The 23,631-nt window shown below is 47.3% G+C and overlaps 9 protein-coding genes and 1 non-coding gene across 17 annotated transcripts in view; 6 read left to right on the top strand and 4 right to left on the bottom strand.

The window, feature by feature from the left end:
* Positions 1-91: 91 nt before the first annotated feature.
* On the top strand, positions 92-1,061 carry CG10214 (uncharacterized protein). Its single transcript, NM_142927.3, has one exon. It carries the CDS (start codon positions 182-184, stop codon positions 815-817), a length of 636 nt encoding a protein of 211 aa, NP_651184.1. The 5' UTR covers positions 92-181; the 3' UTR covers positions 818-1,061.
* On the bottom strand, positions 918-3,723 carry Lsd-1 (Lipid storage droplet-1). 4 transcript variants are annotated; one of them, NM_170092.3, is made up of 8 exons: positions 3,264-3,342; positions 2,896-3,194; positions 2,621-2,831; positions 2,402-2,479; positions 1,884-2,068; positions 1,514-1,704; positions 1,273-1,450; positions 918-1,206 (listed from the first exon to the last, which is right to left on the bottom strand). In NM_170092.3, the coding sequence occupies exons 1-8, from the start codon at positions 3,265-3,267 to the stop codon at positions 1,057-1,059; spliced, it is 1,296 nt and encodes a 431-aa protein (NP_732904.2). In that variant the 5' UTR covers positions 3,268-3,342; the 3' UTR covers positions 918-1,056. The 4 variants fall into 4 exon arrangements, with proteins under 4 accessions (NP_732904.2, NP_651183.3, NP_001262883.1 ...); NM_142926.4 differs by lacking the exon at positions 2,402-2,479 and having other exon boundaries at positions 3,264-3,723; NM_001275954.1 differs by lacking the exon at positions 2,402-2,479.
* Positions 3,724-4,316: 593 nt separating this feature from the next.
* Positions 4,317-6,843, top strand: udt (undicht). Of its 2 annotated transcripts, NM_170091.2 has the most exons (5): positions 4,317-4,350; positions 4,446-4,523; positions 4,613-5,031; positions 5,150-5,961; positions 6,020-6,843. In NM_170091.2, exons 2-5 carry the CDS (start codon positions 4,475-4,477, stop codon positions 6,597-6,599), a joined length of 1,860 nt encoding a protein of 619 aa, NP_732903.2. In that variant the 5' UTR covers positions 4,317-4,350; positions 4,446-4,474; the 3' UTR covers positions 6,600-6,843. The 2 variants fall into 2 exon arrangements, with proteins under 2 accessions (NP_732903.2, NP_651182.2); NM_142925.2 differs by having other exon boundaries at positions 4,317-4,523.
* A 136-nt stretch (positions 6,844-6,979) lies between these two features.
* Positions 6,980-8,097, top strand: SdhD (Succinate dehydrogenase, subunit D). The gene is made up of 4 exons (NM_142924.3): positions 6,980-7,128; positions 7,220-7,335; positions 7,408-7,595; positions 7,657-8,097. Exons 1-4 carry the CDS (start codon positions 7,086-7,088, stop codon positions 7,856-7,858), a joined length of 549 nt encoding a protein of 182 aa, NP_651181.1. The 5' UTR covers positions 6,980-7,085; the 3' UTR covers positions 7,859-8,097.
* Positions 7,974-9,241, bottom strand: PTPMT1 (Protein tyrosine phosphatase, mitochondrial 1). Of its 2 annotated transcripts, NM_142923.3 has the most exons (4): positions 9,052-9,241; positions 8,662-8,805; positions 8,285-8,602; positions 7,974-8,222 (listed from the first exon to the last, which is right to left on the bottom strand). In NM_142923.3, exons 1-4 carry the CDS (start codon positions 9,061-9,063, stop codon positions 8,094-8,096), a joined length of 603 nt encoding a protein of 200 aa, NP_651180.3. In that variant the 5' UTR covers positions 9,064-9,241; the 3' UTR covers positions 7,974-8,093. The 2 variants fall into 2 exon arrangements, with proteins under 2 accessions (NP_651180.3, NP_732901.1); NM_170090.2 differs by lacking the exon at positions 9,052-9,241 and having other exon boundaries at positions 8,662-8,972.
* Hrd3 (HMG-coA reductase degradation 3) lies at positions 9,023-12,957 on the top strand. 2 transcript variants are annotated; one of them, NM_001275953.1, is made up of 8 exons: positions 9,023-9,296; positions 9,573-10,383; positions 10,437-11,182; positions 11,249-11,423; positions 11,493-11,641; positions 11,707-12,041; positions 12,102-12,306; positions 12,367-12,957. In NM_001275953.1, the coding sequence occupies exons 2-8, from the start codon at positions 9,942-9,944 to the stop codon at positions 12,772-12,774; spliced, it is 2,460 nt and encodes an 819-aa protein (NP_001262882.1). In that variant the 5' UTR covers positions 9,023-9,296; positions 9,573-9,941; the 3' UTR covers positions 12,775-12,957. The 2 variants fall into 2 exon arrangements, with proteins under 2 accessions (NP_001262882.1, NP_651179.1); NM_142922.3 differs by lacking the exon at positions 9,023-9,296 and having other exon boundaries at positions 9,563-10,383.
* Positions 12,957-14,704, bottom strand: Rpt5 (Regulatory particle triple-A ATPase 5). The gene is made up of 3 exons (NM_079740.4): positions 14,357-14,704; positions 13,872-14,292; positions 12,957-13,814 (listed from the first exon to the last, which is right to left on the bottom strand). The coding sequence occupies exons 1-3, from the start codon at positions 14,564-14,566 to the stop codon at positions 13,159-13,161; spliced, it is 1,287 nt and encodes a 428-aa protein (NP_524464.1). The 5' UTR covers positions 14,567-14,704; the 3' UTR covers positions 12,957-13,158.
* Positions 14,705-14,745: 41 nt separating this feature from the next.
* On the top strand, positions 14,746-16,643 carry RanBP3 (Ran binding protein 3). Of its 2 annotated transcripts, none has more exons than NM_001275952.1 (2): positions 14,746-14,876; positions 15,008-16,643. In NM_001275952.1, exons 1-2 carry the CDS (start codon positions 14,861-14,863, stop codon positions 16,336-16,338), a joined length of 1,347 nt encoding a protein of 448 aa, NP_001262881.1. In that variant the 5' UTR covers positions 14,746-14,860; the 3' UTR covers positions 16,339-16,643. The 2 variants fall into 2 exon arrangements, with proteins under 2 accessions (NP_001262881.1, NP_651178.1); NM_142921.4 differs by having other exon boundaries at positions 15,005-16,643.
* Positions 16,588-23,631, bottom strand: part of Hmgcr (HMG Coenzyme A reductase) — a 17,669-nt gene continuing 10,625 nt past the window's right edge. The window contains exons 2-6 of the mRNA NM_170089.2: positions 20,025-20,484; positions 19,602-19,689; positions 18,900-19,475; positions 17,222-18,835; positions 16,588-17,153 (exon numbers count right to left, since the gene is read on the bottom strand). Of these exons, the coding sequence (NP_732900.1) occupies positions 17,081-17,153; positions 17,222-18,835; positions 18,900-19,475; positions 19,602-19,689; positions 20,025-20,436 (2,763 nt within the window). The 5' untranslated portion in view covers positions 20,437-20,484 and the 3' untranslated portion in view covers positions 16,588-17,080. The remainder of the gene's footprint in view (positions 17,154-17,221; positions 18,836-18,899; positions 19,476-19,601; positions 19,690-20,024; positions 20,485-23,631) is intronic.
* asRNA:CR46091 (antisense RNA:CR46091) lies at positions 20,432-21,269 on the top strand. The gene is made up of 2 exons (NR_133439.1): positions 20,432-20,509; positions 20,615-21,269.

Genomic DNA, 23,631 nt, shown 5'->3' with positions numbered 1-23,631 from the left:
GGGTATGAACATAATATTCGATTTGTTTTGTTCCTGTAATGACAGGAATCCCCCTTTCAGTGTTGGGCAATGTGCCTGTAGTGTGACCAGTTGTTATCGTAACGATACCATGTTATCAAACACATGGTAAAACCGCCGCATATTTACATTTAGCAAAAAGAAACCTGCGCTACAGCTATATATGCTTGCTCACCTTCGACGCGTCGGATTGTCCCTGAACCGCCAAATTCGGAGCCACATCGCATTCAATTCAAATGACAGAATGAGCAGCACCTGTGGCTTAGACACGGACATCGTGTGGATGGACTTGGAGATGACCGGGCTGGACATTGAAAAGGACAAAATCCTCGAGGTGGCCTGCATCATTACGGACCAGGACCTGAACGTGAAGTCGGAGGGACCATGCTTTGCCATCAACCATCCGCAGGAGGTCTACGACTCGATGAACGAGTGGTGCATGAAACATCATTACAATTCAGGTCTTATTGATCGATGCAAGAGCTCGGATGTGAATCTCGAAGAAGCCTCCAATCTAGTGCTATCCTATCTCGAGAAGAACATACCAAAGCGCGCCTGTCCGCTTGGTGGGAACTCCGTCTACACCGACCGACTATTCATTATGAAATTCATGCCATTGGTAGATGCTTACCTGCATTACCGCATCGTCGATGTGTCCACCATCAAGGAACTGGCCAAGCGATGGCATCCCGCAATTCTGGATTCCGCTCCCAAAAAATCTTTCACGCATCGTAGTCTGGACGACATCCGAGAAAGCATCAAAGAGCTTGCGTATTACAAAGCGAACTTATTTAAATAAATTAAAGCAAGAATTTAAAGCACCCTAGGAATTCTTTCAATACCTAATGCTTTATTGGCAATATGAGTCTATAATAATTTTGGATAAAAGTCCGCGTTGTATTGTTAAGCGTGAAGTTAGGCTTATATTATTGACAAATGCATTATGTTAAAAATAGATGTACAATATCGTTTAGTGTATTTTCCGTATATGCACGGAGAAACAGAAATAAAAATACGATAGCAATAAAGAATTCAATGCTAGTAGACGCCGTTGATGTTATTGTGGGTGGCTGAATAATGGTTCGGATCCTGCCTCCTCCGCGATGACCGGTGGTTGGAATTGCCGCCATCGCTGCCCGTCACCTTCTCGGCCTCCATGCGTCCGGATAGAAAGCTGGCCACGCGCTCCTGTCGAATATATTTAATATATATAATCATCTTCCGTCTGACTGCTAGTATCACATCCTTTCTTACCAGGTAGGCATTGGTCAGGCCCTGAAGGCTACCATAGAACGCCAGCATGCGCTTGAAAAGAGATTCAGCTTCCTCTTTGGAGATGGTTTTAACCTTGTCCAGCCGTGAGATTGTGATGATGCGGTGGTTGATATAGATAATATGGTGGGCAACCTCTGTTGTCGTGTGCGCCAGGTTTCTGTAAGGTTTGGTTCGAAGGGGTTCACATGGAAAGATAAGGATGGAGGCGGGATCTACCAACCTGGGTATGTTGGCTGCCACATGAGCACTGAAGTTCACTAGATGAACCACACGCCTAGCCGATTCGCGGGTCAGTAGCACAATCAACTGCTCCAGAGTGGCGGGCCTCGCTTGATTTTCGGGTTCATCTGCACTGAGATAGACCCACAGTTCCTTGGCCTTTTGAACGGCCTGCTTGGGATCGGTGGCAATCTGTGGAATGGGTTTCGTTTAAAAGTGTTATTTGGGTTACGGTTGTACACCAGAATACAAACAGACATTGCGTAATCATTTCGTAAGTAATTTGAATTGGTTACTGTAATCTTATGGTTTTTTTTTTTACCAAATGATACTCAAAAATTAAAGCAAATAGGTTACTGAATTTTACTGACCAATTCTGCGGCATAGAAGAGCACGTGGATCGCCTCCTTGCTCTGCTTTTTGAGGGCGCGAGCCTCTGCGATGGTTCTTTGGGTAAGGCGGCGCTTCAGTTTGCGGGAGAAGCGTTGACCATGATGGATCGCCTTGATGGCGCCCCTCTCGTCCGGCACGGCCTCGTTATCATCCTCCTGTGGGCCTGCAAGGCGGATACTCGGAATAAGTGTCTTATACAATTTTTTTTGAGCATGAGAGAGCAAATTCCGGCCAGAGCTCAGCTTATCGCAACTTTCTCTGGCTTCAGGTTTCAATGAATCCGCCGTTCCCCAGAGATAACCTTCCCGACAACGTGGGCATTTATAAATAAACTATGAGATGAGTGCACCTTAAGGTGATTTGCCTGGATGCTGACTTTTCAAATCACTTGCTTTCGCTTACTTTTTATGTAAAACTTTTGGCAAACTAAACTATCTTTCATATGATTTTGATTATCTCTAGTTATATGGAGAAATATGTAATTTTGCATACTAACTTTTGTGGCCAAACATTCGGTTTAATTGTTGTCGAATCGGCGAAAAGTTATCATTCAGGGCCGAAACCAATTTTTTCACTACAACAATTTTGAATTATAAATAGTTAGTTTAGTAAAAGTGCCAAAATATAAGAACTTCAGTTTAAAATAAAATGAAATGTAATAGATTCCCCAACATGCGTTTGAAGATTAACCCAGATGTGAGATACCAGGACTCACCATCGGTCTGATCCTGATCTGTTTGGATGGGCACCAGGTACTTGTCCACGAACTTATCGCCGACTGTGAAAGCGCCATCAATGCGCTCGGCTGCATAAGTGGTAAGTGGACTCTCGAGGACAGCATTACCGATTTGCTTGACAGAATCGGCGCGTTTCAGAACCGGACGCACCAGGTGATCGGACATGTACTCCTTGGTGTTCCAGTACATCTTCAAGCAGAGAATTATGCCCTTTTGTCAGCGCATGGGGGGGAGTTACTAGCCGACTACTTACCATTTCGGGCGGCAGATAGACCAGTGGTATGCGCTGCTCCAGAATGTCCAGGCTTTTGCACATCACGTTGTCCAGGCGCTGAATGGATGGCTCGAAGAGCTTGACCGCCGGCTGGATGGTTTCGTAGGCGGCCGAAATGGTGGCCTCCGCCGTCTCAAAATACCATGAGAATAGCCTATTGTTGTTCTTCACCTTATCGTAGATGGTCTCCACCCGCTTCACACTGGATTCCACAAGGGGAATGGAGCCGATGCGATCGATGGCCTCCAGATGGAGTCCACTGCCGCTGGTTGCAGTTGCTGGGTTCAAAGATTTAAAGTCGTATTATTAATGGGGGTTGACACTACCAGGCAGCGCGTGTCACTAACCCATTTGTGTTGGGATTTCTCGAGAAGATTCGGTTGAGATGCGAGAACTGTTGCTGTCGCCGGCTCAATTGATACTGGCAGGCCTCCGATCGAGCTGCTACCATATAGACTTGGCACACCAAATCGCCGCTGTCTGATCGCCGATCATGCTCGGAGTCCAAGATGACCTTTGCCAGCAGATAAGGCGTGGATGGAGGCACAAACACCGTTCACCTAGACGCTCCGCCGGACTTATCAGCAAACACGCCATTCGCACTAGTGTGGGACTCCAAAGTTCGAACGTACTATATGGGGACTGCAGCTTAGGAACTCCGTGCATGTGAATCACATTCCAGGAATATCTGTACAGCGATCATAATCGCACCATATATGACCCGATTAGCAGCGGTAATGGCGAAAATTGCTGTGCTAATTCCGCACAAGTGACGAAAAGGTTCAAACTGCAGTCCGTTGAATAATTGCGGGGGCGTTCTTCCTCGGGTTCGATGTGCCCGTTTCTGGGGCTCCAGACTCCATTGCCATTAACCCTAGACTGCAAAAAGCGTGTTTATTCAAATCTATATATAGATATGGAAACATTTTTTTTTATAAATTAAGCTTTATTAATAAATCTCATATCTAATTGTATTAAACGGCAATGTGTATGTAATAGCTCAACTAGTGCTAATTAAAAATTTAAACTTGAGGTTCAAGTAATAATATTTCATTACAAAATGTATGGTTGGGTTAATCTTTTACAGCTCTTTGTTGTCTGAGTACGTGTCATTAAGATTATAGAGTAAGTCTAAAAAGCGTTTTAATAGAAACGATTTTTCTTAGGAATTGTTAAAAGAGTTGATATTATATATTTGTATTAGCTATTGCATACAACGAAGTAGTTATGCTGCATACAGCATAAACTTGAGTCTAGATTATCCAGGAAAAGTCGTAAAAAAATACATATATGTAAATAATATTAATCTCTATTTTTAAGTTCAAAAAGTAACGCTCAATTTGATAAAGAGTGGATTAATAGCTATCAGCCAGTGCTGTGCAGCTAGCTCTTCGTTAAAGCCAGTGTTAGTAAGGTCGCCTTTGCCCATCATTGGTAATTTGTGTTTGTTGCGTGTTTTGCTATTGTTTCTGACTAAAACCGCCTTTGGTTGCTTCCATTTGAAAGTAAATTGTAATAAATATGTTTAGTTGTTAGTTCTGAGGACACCAAACACGCAATGCATTATTACCTGGCTGCTATCTGCCTGGTGGGCTTAATGGGCTCAGGTCAGTGATTCGATTCCCAAGCCACACCCAAGGCTCCAAGTGAATCATGTGAATTGGCCACCCGAAACTAAAGCCCATCCATTTTACAGCCCTCGGTCAGTACAACCTGGTGCAGAAGGACAACTGCATCATTCCAAAGATCCTGCAGGGATCGTGGTTCTCGTGGGAAACGGGCCTGCCCACGCTGACGGTGATCGACGCCACCTCGATGTCCAGCCGAGGCTACTGCATCAACTACATGCGCCACAAGGGCGACGAGTACTCATTTGTCTTCAAGGAGCGATCCAAGGACTGCTATCACTGTGTCAGGACCATCATCCGCACCCTTAATGTGTTCGAAAAGTTTGAGGGGCCCTGCGTGGGCATACCCGCTGGACAGGAACCCACCGTGGACTATGTGTGTCGTGGTGTTAAGGATGACCAGCAGTTGATAACGCTCTTTAACGAGAACTTTGTGCCCATCAACTGCCGATCGTCGCTGGAGGGAGTGTGGCATTTTACGTACCAGGTAAGATCAAAATAGATTCATAGATCACATAATTTGCACATGGTGCGGTTTAGTTAAGGGTCTAGAAACATATCCATTTTATGTTGATTAGTGATCTTGATTTGAACTTTTATTATAGAACCGATTCCGATTCACGGGCGTATGCGATAAGCCCGACGCTCGCATTCAGTCCTGTCAAACGGCAGGAACGCAGTTCCTCATCCAGAACCAGAAGTTCAACGTCACCTATCAGCAGTGCGAGGGTATGGAGGGCACATTCACCGGCACCGTGGAGTTCAGCTGCCTGGGCGATTGGTTTGTGGGCAAGAACCACTACTTTGCCGTGGCCAACACAAAGGAGTCGCGTAAGGATGAGAAGTACCGCTGCTTCCTTAAGAATCGTGACGATGATCTTTACGTGGGCGTTTCCATTACGGCCGAATGTAACACACTGAAGACGCCAGAAACGTCACCGGAGCGTCTAAAGCTGACGCCAGTGAAGGCTGAGTTTGTGGAACCCGGTTGCACGCTACCACAAAACTTTAGCGGAGAATGGGTGAACACTGCCAACATTGATGCCGATGTCTCGATCAGTGAGACCCACATAAACGAGACGTACTATCCGGATAAAGCTCGATACCGAAAGACAATCTATGTTTGCCGAGAGCGACGGGGTAATCGTGTGATGATGGCTCGCCTCACTGTCGACGGTTGCCAGAAGGATTACGTGTGCTTTGACTTTATGCCCCGCCACCACAACATCATTCGCTACCGCAAGGGTTTGGCTGTGATCAAGGACGATTTTAGTACAGTCTGCTCTTGGGTTCAGTTCCCCAATTCGGAGGCATGGAAATATGATCTGTTTCTTGCTCGAAATCCTGTGCCTGTTCGTTGCCCCGTTGCGGGAAAATTCAACTTTACGCAGCGAGGAGAGCATCCCTTCAGAACGAGGTTTGTAATGTTTTGCAATCGTAGCATGAAACGTATAATTAATGTGTATATTTCACAGAATTCTTGGTGGTGTCACTCTGAGTCCGCGTCCCGATATCCATTGCAAGCAAAACATCTCGGATTTATCGGTTTGCGATACAGATCAAAAGGAATTGGCGGTGGATGAAAACTATTGCCTGTCGGTGGATCACTTGGGTCGTCCCGTTGATATCTACAGTGATCCCGATTACCGCATGAAGTGCATTGGCTTCTGGAAGGAGAACCTCAAGTCCTACCTGATTACGTACGACGATTTGGATCCGCTGTCCAAGTATCGCTGCTGGGTCTATCAGCGTGCCGACCTCAACCGTGTCCTCATGTCGCAGGCTGTGGGCGCATTCTGCAAACTGGAGCAAGATGTGACCTCGTGGAACCACTCGGAGGGCGCTGCCGTAGCCATCGATGCCGTGGAGTACGAAAGGGAGCGTGACGACTGTCCCATGCACTTCGATGACGGATTGAATCCTTGGAAGCCGTCGGATGCCTCCAACATCATATTTGATTGGGACTTTTACCGAGCAGGAGCAGCGACACTAAAATTTCAACTGACTGGCCTCGTTATCGTGGTCTTAGTCCAGGTTAGGAGTTTATTAGCTTAATAATATCAAAAGTATTTTTTAACTATTCCATCCAACGAAATTTACAAAAATTTTACAACCAACATAAAGTCACTTTTAGGAGCAATTGCGTGCCTTAGAATGCGAATTTTAGAAAGTTTTAAGCAAATTTTAAACTTAGTTTGTAAGATCATCACAATTTTTACGTGTAACAGCCATTCCGTCCCAAACGAATCTCAAATGTATTGTGCAAATAATTAAAGCAGTTAAATAAATGCCTTGAACTAAATGTTTTCTTATTATTTATTACACCCTTTAATTGTTTGTTGAGTTCAAAATATTTTACTGGGCTTCCCTTATTATTGTGGGACAATATCTTGACCGCTACTGTTTACCGATAACAAATCGATGACAGCTGACTGCACTAGCCCAGTGCTGTGTAATTTTTTAGACAAATCGGCCCAAACCGAACGGAGCGATAGAGTTTTTATTTTGAGCTGAAAATTCTCAATATTTACACATCCCAACATGTCCCTCTCGTTGCTTCTGCGTGGCGCTGTCCGTTGCAATGGTAAGGACCCACTGGATGGCAAATCGCCTTGTTATTGGACGCAAAACAGCTTTCATTATATAACCAAACCGTTTGTTGGTATCCCAATTAGCCGCAAATCTTGTTAAGTCGGCTCGCATCACTCCCCTGAAGAGCTACTCCACCCTGGTGGCCAATGTCCAGCGGAAGGCGGTGGTCCAGCCCCTGGCCGTGGCCAAGATTGTAGCGGTAAGTGTTTAGAGTTGAAAAATTCAGTGGTGGCTAATCATACTAAATGGTAATCCTCGACTGCTTATGCAGCCCGTCGTGCGCGAGATCTCCGTGAGTGCGCCCCGCATGGCTTCCGCTGGATCCAGCCACACCCTGCTCTGGACTGTGGAGCGAATTGTGTCCGCCGGCCTACTGGCCGTCATTCCAGCTGCCTTCATAGCTCCATCCCAGGTATTGGACGCCCTCATGGCCATCTCTGTCGTCATCCACACCCATTGGTAAGATATCCTTGAGGAAAATTAAACCTTTACTTATATTTTCCTCATTCACCAAACGCAGGGGCGTGGAGGCCATGGTAGTTGACTACATGCGGCCATCTGTCGTTGGAAACGTCCTGCCCAAGGTAGCCCACATTGCGCTGATCATCATCTCGGTGGCCACGCTGGGCGGCCTCTTCTACTTCATCCAAAATGATGTGGGTCTGGCCAATGGTATCAAGCGCTTCTGGGCCATCAAGGGCAAGGATGCCGAGAAGGCTTAAATGTCAAAGGAGCAATCAGTTGATGAACCACGAAACACCAGTTATTTATTCATAGTTTCGCGATAAGCATTAAATAAAGAATTGTAAAAAGTCACAGCTGCACAGAGCGGGTTTTGTAGAAAATTGTATATTCAACAAGAAAATCAGCACTAAAGTAGTTGGGTAACAGGCACCACCTTTGTTACGTATGGTAATCTACTGTAAACAATAAATTTGGGCTATTGTCCAGGTTTGGTCATGATTTCGTCTCCACATTGTTTGTGTAGAATAACCGGAGGGCATCCCATTGTTTGGTGTGCAGCAGAATGTGCGGTCGGCACTTACGCATGTGGTCAACCGCCTGATCCGGAGTCCATCCGTTCTTCTGCAAAGGATAAGTTGTGAGCTTTTTTTTAAGAGCTACGTGCAAATAGATAACCAACCCACCATCATGAGGTAGCATCCCACCAAAGTGGCACTTCGCGTCCTACCAGCCTTGCAGTGCACATAGACAGAACCCACGTTCTCCGGCTGGTAGGAGGAACTTAGGCCACCAATTCTTTGCTTTAGAGGCAGGAACTTGTTTATGAATTCCACGCCGCGGAAGAGCTTTTCTTGATTGGGCGACTCAAAGATGTCGGTGGTGGCCAGCTGCAGGAACTCAATGCCAAGCTTTCGCCACTTCTCCGTGTTGTTGGAGAAGGCGGTCAGCTCATAGTCCTCGTTCATCGACACCACCGCCTTCATGTTCTCCTTTTCAATGAGCTGAGCGGTTAAACAAGGATTTAGAAGGATTTCAGGCTTGGTTCCGTGGGGATACTTACGTCATTGGCCTGGCTGCGAAAGGGCAGTGCTCCCAGTATCACATGCTCATCGATGCGATCGTACCAATTCCTGGCCGATGCCTTTTCCATCAGGACATTGTACAGCAGGGTGGGGTAGAAGGAAACGCGTGCGAACATGGCAGCCTGAAATAACAGGTGTCGACTGGAGGATTAGGAATCGGGGCACAGGTGGCGGTTACTAGGTAGCGAACGTAGCGAACGCAACAGCTGTAACTTTCACCAGCACTAACGGCTGAGCTCGAAGAGTGATTCGCTGTGCGACTCACTCGGTTGAAGCGCGGGTTGGAACTGGTTTCGGTTTTCAATTTGGTTTTGGGCTGTGACTTTTGGGTCTGGGTGTCTGGCACGCAGGTCGCAGCTTCTACTTACACTCATCTCCATGCCGGCTGCTCAGTGGCTGACTTGGATTGGACGAGACAAAAGTTGGTGATTCACACGGGCGGAAATCTTCCTCGTATTCTAATTATTCCCGCTCGTAATTATCACTTTCGATTGCGCGTCAACAGTTCCAATTCAGATTTCCTTCTGGTTAAACTCTGCGCGTTCCTTTGCATAACGAAACAACAGCCGGAAAATCCAGGGGCGTAGCTAGCAAGCCCTGGGAATTTTTCGGGGTAAGACATTCTAGACGTTAACTATCGCAGTTGCCCGGGAAATAATTGTTGAGCATAATTTCCACATTTTGGTGCATATACGTTTTAAAGAAATGTACAAATATTTTTAAAATTTTATGTTTTACCGTCAGGCTTAGGCAAATTGTAATATTATTAAATGTAGCTTGTAATAATAAAAAAAAGTTGTAATTAAGTTTTGATATCGTCCTGACTAAATATTTATAAGCCTGTCTCGATTTTATTACTCCTTTTTAATTCGCGAAAATATTTTTGGAGACGCCCCTGGAAAAGACTGTTTTAGACGCGGTGCTTTGCAGCACTGGCACACAAACCTCGGCCCGTTCGCAGCACTAAGCATTGCAACAAAAAAGATTAAAAAGAATCTTACGTGTGAAAAATTAAGGAAACCGAACCAAGGTATTCCAACCACCACCAAGTCGAGGTGGCCAAAATGAGCTACCAGTAAGTCAAACGAATCCACCCAGAAGCAGCAATCCACTCTTTTTGCCGACCCTGCGCCCCAAGAAAACAGTAAATAACACAACACGTCAGAAGTGGAAGAGCACCATATAGACGCAGCAAAGGCGAAGACCAAAATTGCCGTTGTACATCCACATTGCCATCGAGAAAGGCAGATAGGCGACGATGAAGGCCAACAGCTGGATGTGCCTGCTGGCGCTGCTTCTCGCCTGGCAGCTGCGAGCGGAGGAGCTCCAAGGGCCCAACATTGATGGTACGGGCAGCAGTTTGGGTTCGGCCACAGGTACGGGTACGGGAACGGGATTGGGCACGGGAACAGCCACGCCAACGCTGCCCAATGAGCCCTCCACCCAGGCGGAGGCGGAGGAGGTGACCACGGCGGAATCAGAGTCGCGGGTTCCGTCGGAAAGCAACGAACGCAAGGCAGACAAACCCAAGGAGTCCACAAAGTTTGCTTCCAGGACGAAGGTTATGCCGGCTTCCCTGTTCGAACGCCTGTGGAACGAAAGTCTGATCAGGCGGCAAAAGCTGAAAGCCGAGATCGAGCGCATCGAAGCCAAACGCAAATCCACTGAAGTGTTAGAACTTACCCCAGACCAAATAGAAGGTAAGTGGGCATCGTTTTATTTGTTTTGCAGTTGCTGATTGCAATTTTTCCAGCTCAAACCGTGTACGACAACGCAATGGACATGTTGGCCAAGCCAAGCACGGATAAGCGAGTAGCCATGATTTTGCTTAAGAAGGCTGCTGCATTTAATCACCTCAAGGCGAGGGCGGAACTAGCCTGGGCCGCCCTACTGGGTCAATGGATGGACTTTGATTTCAACCATGCTGTCGATGAGTTTGAGAGTCTGGCCAACGAAGGCGTCCCAGAGGCTCACATGGGCCTGGGATTCCTTTATTCGGTGGGCGTTGGCGGTAAAAATGTAAGCCAGCCCCTGGCACTGATCCACTATAGCCTGGCTGCCCTCGGTGATAATACTCCGGCGCAAATGGCCATGGGGTATCGCTATCTTTATGGCATCAATGTGCCCATTAGCTGTGAGAAGGCGCTGATCCACTACAAGCGAGTAGCCAAAAAAGTGGCTTCCAAGATAACCTTCGCCAATGGGCCGGTTGTGCATCGGGTAAGACTGCTGGATGACCTAGAGAATCCCGGCAGTTCCGAAACTGAGATTGTCGACTATTACAAACTTCTGGCCGATAAAGGCGACATCCAGTCGCAGGTGGGATTGGGTCAGGTGTACTATCAGGGCGGCAAGGTCACCGAGCAAGATCATCAAAAGGCTTTGGAATATTTCAAAATGGCCGCCGATGCAGGTAGTGCAGTTGGCATCGCGTTTTTAGGCAAGCTTTATCTGGAAGGAAGTGATCAAATCAGGGCCGATAATGATGCAGCATTTGGGGTGCGCATAATGTAGATAACAGTTTTTGATTAATATTTCTAATATGTATTATTATATTTTTCTTAGTACTTCTCCAAGGCCGCTGAAATGGGGGATCCAGTTGGTCAAAGCGGACTGGGCCTCATGTATCTAAAGGGTTTAGGTGTTCCCAAAGACTCCATCAAGGCATTATCCTATTTCACTCAGGCGGCTGATCAAGGTTGGGTTGATGGGCAACTGCAGCTGGGCAACATGTATTTCAGTAAGTAAATAAACCTTCATTTTATTGATTGGGTTTCTAGGAACCATACAATTTAAATTTCTTTTCCAGCTGGCAATGGTGTAAAAACCGACTACAAGTTAGCCTTTAAGTACTTCAACCTGGCCACCCAATCAGGCCATGTTTTAGCCTATTATAATCTGGGAGTGATGAATGCCTACGGTATGGGAATGCTGCGTTCATGTCCAGCAGCAGTAGAAGTAAGTTTATTGTTCAATTAATATGTTAATTATTTTCTAACCCGTTTCATATTTGCTAATTCCAGTTCTTCAAGACTGTTTCGGAGCGTGGCCGTTGGAGCAGCCGATTGATGATGGCCTACAGCGACTATAAAAATAACCGCATCGACGAGGCCTACATGCAGTACTCGTTGATGGCCGAAATGGGCTATGAGGTGGCTCAAAGTAATGCCGCCTTTTTACTAGACCGCAAGGAGGTGCATGTGTTCAACGATCGGCACGAAGATCTGATTCGTGCCTTCTACTACTGGAAACGAGCAGCCGGACAGGGCTATTCTGCGGCCCAAGTCAAGCTGGGCGATTACTATTACTACGGTTGGGGTACTTCGACGGACTTCGAGACTGCCGCTGCTCTTTACAGGTTAGTTGAATATGAACTATGAAGTGTGAAAACGACTTATAACCGCATCAATCCCTACAGGAAAGCCTCTGAGCAGCAATATAATGCCCAAGCCATGTTCAACTTGGGATACATGCACGAGCAAGGGCTCGGAATGAAGAAAGACTGGCATCTGGCAAAGAGATTATACGATTTGGCTGCGGAAACCAATTCAGACGCCAAAGTGCCTGTGGCCATTGCGCTTTTTAAGCTACAAATGTTGGCCACGATTGAATCAATCAAGGAGGTGATTACCCAACCCTATGGATAAACTGTTTACTAGCTTTTTAATGTTGTTCCCCTTTAGTCACCTTACAGGTTCATCTTCTACATGGATGAAAATATTGCTGCCAATTGGGACTTGTACATGATTACCGTTCTAACTCTACTGCTGGGCATCATCATGTACATGAGGCGTCCATTTCAGCAGCCGGATCAGCCGGCACAGCAGCCAGCTGCAGATGACATTGCTGCTGCGCCAGTTAACTTGGCGCCGGTTGGAGCGGAAGCAGCACCTGTAGCCGCAGTGGTCGAAGGTGTGGGCGTCACACCACCTGCCGCCGCAGTTTCATCTCACGATGCTGTGGCCGCGTCCTCCTCTACGGAAACCTCATCAACCACTGCCACGTCCCTTGTCGATGCAGCGTCACAAGGGGGAAGTGGCACGACATCTGCGGCGCCGGATGGCGCTAACACACTCGATCCCACTGGTTAGTCTTAGTAACTTGGTAAATCATCCCTCTAGGTTAATTAGTGTGCGTGTAAATATTTATCATCTAATTTCGCCCGATGTAATATTTTTTATTAATTCTAAAACCGACCTTTTTAGATATTTAAAAAATATCGTACTCAGAATGTAAATGTTGTACTGATAAACCAATGAATCGCTCGACATTTGATATATATTTTTGTTTATTTTAAAAAGGTTGGGTATTGATTTCAGTACGTCTCCCATTCTAGTTACTTTTAAGAGCCGTTGCGATGTTATTTTAAAGGCGATCTTCAAGGGGCAACTCAGATCGAAACTGAAAAATTTTACATTTCCATGGTTTATTTTAATGGGAGCTGACAATGTGAAGTTAAACTGCAAATTTTTAGTCTAAGCGTAGTAGTTAAGATTAGCCTTCTTCTTCGCCTGCACTTCCATGATGGCGTCCATGAAGTCTTCGTGCGTAACCGAATTGGCGGAGCGACGCAGTGCGATCATACCAGCTTCCACACAGACGGCTTTGCACTGGGCGCCGTTGAAGTCATCCGTGGATCGGGACAATTCCTCGAAATTCACATCATTGCTAACGTTCATTTTACGCGAGTGAATCTGCATAATACGGGCACGGGCTTCCTCGTTGGGATGTGGGAACTCGATCTTACGATCCAGACGACCAGAGCGCAGCAGAGCAGGATCCAGAATGTCTACGCGATTGGTGGCCGCAATCACCTTAATATCTGCAGTGGAACTGAAGCCATCGAGCTGATTAAGAAGCTCCAACATAGTTCGCTGGACCTCACGGTCACCGGCCTTCTCCGAATCGAAACGCTTGGTGCCAATGGCGTCCAACTCGTCAATGAAGATAATGGCAGGCGCCTTCTCCTTGGCCAAGGCGAAGGCATCGCGCACCAGCTTGGCACCATCACCGATGAACATTTGCACCAACTGGGGACCTGCCAGCTTGAGGAAGGTGGACTTTGTCTGAGCGGCGCAGGCACGGGCCAGCAATGTTTTGCCAGTTCCAGGGGGGCCGTACAAAAGGACACCTGTAAATGGCAAGGATTAATATGGTTGTGTGACATTTGTTCGAGTGAGATACCCACCTTTGGGTGGGTGAATGCCAAGGTTTTTGAACTTCTCCTTGTGCGTCATGGGCAGCACCACTGCCTCGATGAGCTCCTGTATCTGCTTGTCCAAACCTCCAATGTCGGAGTACTGCTCTGTAGGTCGCTCGTCCACTTCCATGGCTTTTACGCGGGCATCATACTCTGCCGGCAGGGTTTCCAGGATCAAATAGGAGTCTTTGTTGACTCCGACCAGATCACCTGGCTTCAGTTTCTCGGCATCAACCAGGCCGATGACGGGCAGGAAATACGCCTGTCGAGTGGATGTTTTGATGACGGCGCACTTGCCCTTTCGCTGGTTGTCCAGAACGGTGACGGAGCCGTCGTCCTCCTCCTCCTGTGGATCCACATCCAGCAGCTCTATTACATTGGACACCAGGTAGGGCAGTGTCTTGTTGACCTAATGGGGAAGTACTTAACAAATGAGGCTATTTGGCAGGGTGGCGTTTCATTGTCATCCCTACCTTGATCTTTTCGGTGTTGTCCTTGATCTTCTCATTTTGCGCCTGAATCTCGTGCGTTATGCGTATCACTTCGCTCTTCATGATCTTGATCTCGTTGTCCATCAGGCGAGTCCTGCTCACAATTTCATCGGTGGACATACGCATCACCTCCTCGCCCAGGGACTCCTCCCCGTCCTCCCAGATTGACTTATCCTCCAGAGTCTGAGCCATGTCTAATACGATTGTTGATTAGCCGTTGCTGAATGTAATTCTTTGTTAAAATGCTATTATTGCCGATCTTTTTGGGCAAACACTCTGTCGATGACTTGTAAATTTCTTGTTTTTCAGCGGCAAGTAAGCAACACTGAAAAAGTCAGTGTTGACAACAGAGCGCCATCGCCGGCGCTTATCGATAGTGACAGCGATAACACAGCGATAACAATACGGCAGGCTTTACACAGAACGCTCTATTCTGTAAAAGATTTGGCAATTTATATTTTAAAATTGCAAGTAGACTAGTTTGCAATGTCTGAAAATAATGGTAAGCGTAGCAAAACAAGCTGTAATGCTTGCTATAACTTAAAGTTGCCAAATATCGCGAATCTTGTGCCCTTGAAGAGTTCGCAACAAACTGACAAACGAGTCTTGTTTTTTCCCCCTTGTTTCCAGAAGCGTCAGTCGAAACTAACTGTTTCCGAGGTGGCTTCACCTTGAAGGCTTCTCGCCTGGGCGGTGCTGTCCTGCGCCCAGCAGTCTTGGCAAACAGCAGCGGCTCCAACAATAGTTCCACATCCCCAAGTGCAGGTGAAGACAGCGCCCTGCTGAATAATCCGTTTCTGCGCGAGTCCAAGGACGACGACGATGACGAGGAGGTGGTGGCCACCGGATCTGCGGCAGCCGAGTCCACTGGCGACAAGGAGGACGACGATGTCGACGAGCGGCCGGATCCGCTGACCAAGCTGCGTAGCAATGGCATTGAGCGCTCCAGCATGTTTGCAGCAGCCAAGAACAACATGCCAAATGTTCAGTCCAGCGGGTTCGTCTTCGGCCAGAATGTGCATGAACGTGTGGTGGCCCCCAATGCTGAACAGGTCACCGCTGAGCCGGATGCAGATACGGCAGCCAGCTCGGTATCAGCCCAGGAGGCTGCCTCCTCCTCCACCGCTGCTACGTCGTCCTCGGCGCCATTGCTCTTCTCAAGCGTCATTCAGAACGCTGCCCAGACCACAGAGACCAGCGAGGCCGCTGCCTCCTCATCCATTTGCAGCAGCAGCAGCAACAACAAGGAGTCCGCCGAGGCCAAGAGCCTGACGGATGTGGCCCGGGAGTATGAGGAGAGCCGCGCTCAGAAACGCAAATACGAGGAGGTCGAGACCTTCACCGGCGAGGAGGACGAGATCAACATTATCGACGTGAGCTGCAAGCTATTCGCCTTTCTTAACAGCAACTGGGAGGAGCGTGGTCGCGGCAGTCTGCGCTTAAACGACGCCAAGGACTTAAGGGGCGACTCGCGCGTGGTGTTCCGCACTTCTGGCAATCTGCGCCTGCTTCTCAACACCAAAGTCTGGGCCGCCATGGTGGCGGAGCGAGCCAGCCAAAAGTCCCTACGACTAACGGCCATCGACAACTCTGGCGTTGTCAAGATCTTCCTGGCCATGGGCCGACCGGCGGACATTGCCCAGCTACACAAGGCGCTCAGCGAACGGATTGCCAAGCGCAAGGTCTCACATCCCGAGGAGTGTTCCGTAGAGGAAGCGAAAAACGGCGTCGCCTCTGAGGCAGCGGCTAGCTTGCAACCGGAGTCGACGACTCACGACGACGAGGATGAGGATGCTGCTCCCGGACCGTCTGGTGCCATTTCAGCAGAGGCAGACAGCTACGGCCCGAGTCCCAAGAAGGTGATCGTCCAGCCCGATAGCAGCGCCGATGTCCCTGTGCCGCCCGTTGAGGAGGGCGACGAGGATGCTGAGGCCGAGGCCAAGGAGTCAACCGATCAGAATTAACCGCCGCTCGCTCTTGTTCTTTTTATACGATTCATACATGGAGAAATAAAACACTCACAACAAACACTAATTAATAAAGCGCGCCGTGAATTATTATAAATTAATTATAATAATTTATTAATAATTATTATTATTAAAAATAAAATAAATGAAGTGCTGATTTGTAAACCCGTGAGCAGCGTCGACAAAAGACATTTATCCATTACGCTTTGTGTTTATAATTTTTTGTTAAAAATGAAAACCGAAATTAAGATATCGATATCGATCGTACACGCTCTAATTAAAAGTTTTAATTTAATCACTATACAAACCCTATGTACTACTTTTCGCTTAGGAAATAATTTTTACAAGTTCAGCGCTTGCACTAGTCCTGGTCATAGCTCCACTGACTGGCATCTGGTGTGGATTCCAGCGGATCATCACTCAGTATTCAGTTATGTATTGGTAGAAAAAAATAGCGTTACGACGAAAAGTACAATCTAAGTGGAAGTAGCAGCAGGAGTGGATATCGAATATCAACCCATCCTATGCCCTCAGCATTGGCTTGGAGCGATTTGCCGATGTGGAGGACGCTGGCTGTACGGTACCCTGGCCAGGCCAATCAGGATATCTATCAAGCAATTTGTGAAACATTCAACTACAAGGTAACACCTAAAGAAATGAGTTGCAACGCCTGGCCTGCACGTTCAAAGAGACTCTATGTACAAAAGGGTAGAAGTCGGCGCCCCTGCAGCGCCCAATCTTAGCTGATGGTGCTGCAGCTGGACACGGTCACGTTGAGAGGATTGTTGGCGCTGTTCACTGCGATGGAGGATCTGCAAGAAAAGGATCACAAGTTAGAATTTCACCGTCATCAATAACATGTAGTAGATGTAAAACTTACCGATTGTGCCGCATATGACTCTTGACTAGATCGCTATTGACCAACGCCGCCATCAGGCTCAATTCGCCGGCCATAACCGTGGCGCAGACGATCTGTGCCAGCTTCTTGGCGTTGTCTCCTGGCCGCGTGGCGTGAGCTCCGCGGACTCCGAGCATTTCCAGGCATGCGCTCTGGCCGGGCAACCCGGTTCCGCCGCCCACAGTTCCCACCTCCAGCGAAGGCATTGTGCAGGTCATGTAAAGATCCTCGCTGTTCTCCGCCCAGCACTCCATGGCAGTGGAGCAATTACTCGAGGTGACATTCTGGGCGGGATCCTGCCCCGTGGCCAAAAAGACGGCAGTCACCATATTGGCGGCATGAGCATTGTTGCCACCAATGCTACCGGCCATCGCGCTGCCTCCCATATTCTTCAGCTTGTTACATTCGACCAGTGTCTTGGCATCTGTCTTCAGCACGGAACGCAGTGTGGCTGCCGAAATGGTACACTCGGTGACCACCCGCTTGCCACGTCCCTTAATCCAGTTGATGGCCGCCGGTTTCTTGTCGCAGCAGAAGTTTCCACTCAGCGAGATGATCTGCATGTCGGGAAACTGAAGCTGAATTCGGCGCAGGGCCATCTCAGCGCCCTTGGACACCATGTTCATGCCCATGGCGTCGCCGGTAATGGCCACAAAACGAATATACAGCTGTGGTCCATCCATGGCAATGTGGCAGTCCTTGAGACGGCCAAAGCGCGATGTAGAATCGAATTCAGTTTTCACCACCCGGTAGTTTTCGTCGTTTTCGATCCAAGATTTTGCTTCGGCCGCGCGGGCAACGCTGGGGAATCTTACACACGGAGCACGGGTCATGCCCACGTCCTCCACGACAGATCTAACACCACGAACGGAGAGCGCTTTGCAGCCACGATTCGTGGATGCAACCAAAGCACCCTCGGTGGTTGCCATGGGCACGTAGTAGGTCTCTCCGTCTAACAGCAGGGGTCCTGCGTAGCCAACGGGAATGGGAACGTAGCCCAGAACGTTCTCACAGCAGGCGTTCAGCACTTTGCGGTAGTCAAAGTGTTCATAAGGCAAGACATCCAGTCGACCAACCGGCATCTTGGCACGACTGCCAATGATCTGTCGGCGGATTCGCACTCCCCTCTCGGGATCATCTAGTACAGATTCTATTTTGTGGAGTGGGCAGTGAGTGCCACCGGCATGGACAATAGACACAATCTCCTCGTCACTCAAGGCCGCTGGTCCACTGCCCTCTTCAGTGGAGTTAAGGATGTCAAGGCATTCCTGAACTGGGCGTGGAGGCTTTATGGGACCCACCAGTCGGTGGCGCAGTGGCAGCAGATCCGTCTGAGTTGAAGCATTTGCTGAACTCTGATCTTCAATGGTAAATAATAGTGTGCGGACTGCAGCTGAATTTTCTGTATCCTTTTCCTGTTCAACGTGCTCTTCATCAATTGGTGTGGTTTGTGAAGCCTTGGCGGCGATGGCAACTGGACCTGATTGACGCAACTGATCCGGCAGAGGATCACGATTGTCAAAGCAAATAAATTTAACTACCAAGGCGATGAGAACAATTGAGATTACTATGTGATCGGCACTCATGGTCAGCCATCTGGAAAAATATATTTATGTTATGTTTGGCCAATCAAATGGGTACTCAAGACCTTCAAACTCACTTGATGATAATGTCGGCGATTTCACCCGATTCCGTGCGATTATTGCTCACATTCAGGCTTAGCGTGGGCGTCAGCGTCTTGTCCACGGCATCGTAGTCGCTGCCGGAGAAAGCCACCCGGCTATAAATGTGCACCGCCATCAGGCCTGTGGTCATGATAAGCTTAACACGCTGCAGCACTGGATTGGCCTTCTGCTCCTCCTCTGTTAGCGACTTGAGGAGCAGCGAGCCCTTCGCTTTTTCACGCACCACAGACATATCAACGCCGGAGCGTGATAGATCGAAGATTAGCGAAAGGCAGGCGGGATAAAAGGTCATAAAGACCACATAGTTAACCAGCACCGAGAGCACGGCAAACATGCACAGTACCTCCAGACGCTGTACACCCGACAGTGTGCCAACGCCCACCAGCAGCACCTCCACAATTGTGTCCAGGGAGATGGCTGGTCCCAGGAGCTCCAGTCCCCTTGCAATGTTCTGCGTCACCTCCGCTTGGTTACTGCCCGATAGCGCCAGCTGCGCCAGGCGGCCAGAGTTGGACAGATCAATGACCAGCAGCAGGAAGAACAGGGCGTCCCTGAGAGTTGGTTGAAAGTGTGTTTAATTGTACATTTAATTAGCATATTTAGCTTACTTTTATAAGCTACTGATTTTACGTCAGGGATTTAAAAACTAATGACCAATATTTCAAATTTTTACTCACTTCAGTTCGGAGATGTCGCTGCCCAGGAACTTGATGATGGCCGTCGTGAAGATGAAGCTGGAGAAGACCGTGAAGAGGCCGGCAATGCCTGAAAGAGACGACGAGATAAGTGGGAGTCACATCAGTGGACGGAGGTCGAATCGTTTAGAGCGCACGTGAGAAATGCCAGGGAGCTCCGTTTGGCCACCTTCAGGTTGCTACCTGCTGGCTGTCCCACCTCTAAAATCTTGGCCAAACATTCCAGTCTTGTTTGGTTGGTTTGCGTTTTTCCCAGCTATTTTTTTTTTGGGGAGGGGGGTCCATCAAAATAGTTCGGGGAGGGAACAAACAATGCCGATGGTGTTCTAACCACTTTGGTCAACACACGTGCCCCCCAAAACGAATCGTGGGCCCCCCGAGTGATGTAATTCACACAGTACTCACCCAGCACATATTTGGATCCCAGGCGGTGGAGGCTGCAGAACTGGTAGTAGCAGTACAGTACGGCAGTGCAGCGGACGATGGTCATCAGGATTACGTCGGCTGCATTGTATTCGGCCTCTAGGCCATCACAGGATTGGCTCCAACCGTGACAGGGCCTGTGCCGGCTGGAGGTGGCCGAGCCACCCATAGACGATGGTGGTATTGTTCCACTTGCTCCAGATCCAGCTCCAGATCCGGATCCTCCGGCGGCGGCAGCTGAGGCGGTGGCTGTGCCCAATCCGCTGCTCGCATCCAGGGTATTGTTCTTGTCCACCGTGAGCATGCATGCCGTAATGGTCAGCAGGGCCACGATGACCTCCCAGGGATGCGAGGCGCAGAACTCGCCGTGGGCGCGAAACAAACGTCCTATCATGGCTGCGGCACGTCCGAATCCCGTCCAGATCTGGCCAATCTTGGCTGGCTGTGGAATGCAAAAAAAACAAACTGTCAGTTAACACACTTCTCACTGGGTTTTCTCAATTACCGAGAGAGCGGTCAGCCTTTTATGTAGTTTATCTCATTCTTTTTTTCTTTTAATTTTAATTGTTCAGCCCAAGGACATTTGAGGCCAGGATGCGGGCCAGGCCAGTCAACTTTTGTGCGCCACATAATCAAGGCAGCAATGGGGAAAAGAGCAGTAGGCAGTAGAAGCAGAAATGCGAGTTAACTATATCAACAGGGGAAAAACATATCGATTTAACTGTTGACACATTCACAGGCCCGCAGGCTCAGGCGATAAAGACGACCTCTTGGCAAAAGGAAACGGCGAAACACGTTATTACACTAAGCGGATTTGAACGGGCTGCGTGTCCTTGAGCTTTGGCACGCCTCAGTTCCTAAACCTCCCAATCGCTACCTTCCCAGCTTCCTCCTCCCATCCCAGGCGATGCAAATCCATGATTGATAGTTTAAGCCGGTACAAGTTCCGCATGCCGGCAGAGTTCGCGACCGGCTTAATTAAGCCATTGGGCAATCTGGCTGGACGATCGCTCGCCCACCACGTGCCCGGCATAAAAAAATGGCCAGCTCCAACATGATGCTACTATTATATATACAGCCACTGCGACTGCTACTGCCCTCCAGTTAGACAACGTGCCATAAATATTCAAAGAGTCCCGCCCAAATGCTGCGCGCCGGCGCACAGTCTCTTTTTCGGAGCGAGCGCGATTATCTGGCGTCCATAAACAATGTTTTCCATTTTGTTGTAAAAAGAGAAAGACTGCGATAAAATAAACAAATAAATATGCTAAATAAATCAAATGCCACTTTGGCACGCCAAGAGGCGACGTTGGATTCATTGGGATTTACGAGTGCGAGTGCGAGTACCAGCACCAAAGTGGCTAAGCATTGTGTAATCTGAAGCCTTGGAGGCCATAAACCATCACCAGCACTCTGGGAACAAGCATCCTTTTAAATCTTTATGGGATGCACCATACACTGGCAGCTAAAAGGGAAAACATTGGGAGGACAGAGGAAGATTTACAAAGGTCTCGATAGAGATGATAGTTCCAAAACCACTTTTTCTTAGGTTGGATAAACATTGATGTGTACAATTAAGCTAGTTCTATTTATTTATCTTTCTCTACTTTGAACCTATATTATAAATTGACTAAAGATTTCTTCAAAAAATGCATCAGCATCTACCGAAAAATTCCACTATGAAAATTTTCGTTGCAACTAAGAGGCAAACTGAAAGATCAGAGTAATGATTTTTATTGACTCAAAAGTTGCACGTCAAGGGGCAATATGAGCGCGTAAAGCCTCCAAACGCGATCGTTAAAAGTGGCGATGCATAAACAATTCCTCCATAAACAAAATAGAACAACAAATGTGATGTTTCCGTTACTCACTGAATGTGGCTAAAATGGAAGACCCGCGAATGCCCGGCAATTGTTGGGTTATTTTTGGTAGGTGTTTTATGGCGAAAATCGGAGGAGGGGTTTCCCAATGGGCAAAGGCCAGGGCTGAGATTGGGTGTGGATCAAGATCATGCTGGAGTACATGTGTGTACATGTCAGAAATCGAGTGTAAAACCATCATATGTTTGTCTAAGCGAAATTCACAAGGGGATTTTAAGTAAGCGCCAATTCCGTGGAAGGGATATTCTGTGCAAGCACGCCTCGAAAAATAATTGAAATATTCAAGTGTGAAATTTTTGAATTAGTTTTTTTTTTGTTTTTCATTTGACTTCTCTTGGATGCACAAATAAATTTAAAGTGAATTGGCATGGGGAAAAATGCAAGTGAACAGTGTCAAATTCGTTCTTACAGAATTATAAAATATTATTCATATTTATAGAAGAGCTATTCAATTGAATATTTTGACCTGACTAGCAATTTTCCAAGAGATCTTCCTGTTTTTCTCGTCTAATTTTCTTCAATTTCCTGCTTTGGACCTCCTCTCATTGAAAACAATTGAACTGATGATGCGGAGTCGAAGTAAAAATGCATTTCGCACTAGAACAAAGTCACTCAAAAGATGTTGACTATTTGCCATCAAAGTTCCATCAAATGGGTGTGAATAACAAGACAGGAACCGAATGGAGTGGCACTGCGCCTCTGATCTTTCCGAGAAATCTTTTTTCGGGAGCGGGTGTGACGTAAATGCAGAGTTTGAATTGCCAAAGCACAATCGAGAAATTAGACATATTTTTCATTTTCATTCAAATGTTTATTCTCGCTCGCTGTTTTACAACAGAAGTAGCGGGGAACAACAATTAACGAGGGCGCCGCTTGAATGGCGAAATGTTTAAATTTAGCCCCAGAACGCCGGAGCAGTGGATAAAAGCAACCGAAATCCGGAGAAATAGAAGAAAACCGTATTCTTTGGTGGCACGGGGCATGTGGCAAGGACGGCGGGCCAAGGGGTCGGCAGACCTTTTCATTTCGCAACAAACGCCACGGCGCAAGTGTATGCGTAAAAGTATCTGTGTGCCTGCATTGTTTTGCATACTTTTTCGTTTACATTTGAAAGCACTCGCCGAACGGATGTTGCGGCCGACCTCAACCTTATGGCCATAGAAAACAATCGTGGATGATGGGATTTCGACTGGGGCACAACTACCAATATAAATAAATGTATTCCAAAGCGAAAAAATATCGAAGTAAAACCGACGCTGAGTAACCGATAAGAAAACATACAAAAGTGAGTTTAGTCCAAGCAAATCGCCACTAAAACATTTGTTATGCAAGTAAGTAACCAAAAATAGATGCATGACTTTATTTTAGTTCAGTTGGTTGAAAGCTGTATCTGGTTTTAATCTAATATAAACAAAGTTTTTTTTTACTTACGCTGATATTTGCATAAGATAAATATACATATGTAGAGTACACATTTTTCACTTATTTTTTTCTAAGAAAAACAGCATTATACTTTTATATCTCTTCATTTTATTCCTGCTCTTTATTGAACAACTCTTTTACCAAAACGATTTAGCACAAGTAAAAAACGTTCTTAAACTTTCGAGGGGAGAATTACTTATAGAGGAAAGAGGCTTAAGTCTTGAAAGAAATTCTTTAAAAAAAAAAAAAACCTGGGTAAGCCCCAAGTGCTTGGGGGCCTAATAAAA

The sequence above is a fragment of the Drosophila melanogaster genome, chromosome 3R (assembly GCF_000001215.4).
Source record: "Drosophila melanogaster chromosome 3R".
In the NCBI taxonomy this organism is placed as follows: Eukaryota; Metazoa; Arthropoda; class Insecta; order Diptera; family Drosophilidae; genus Drosophila; species Drosophila melanogaster.
This window is presented reverse-complemented; position numbering and strand designations above follow the sequence as displayed.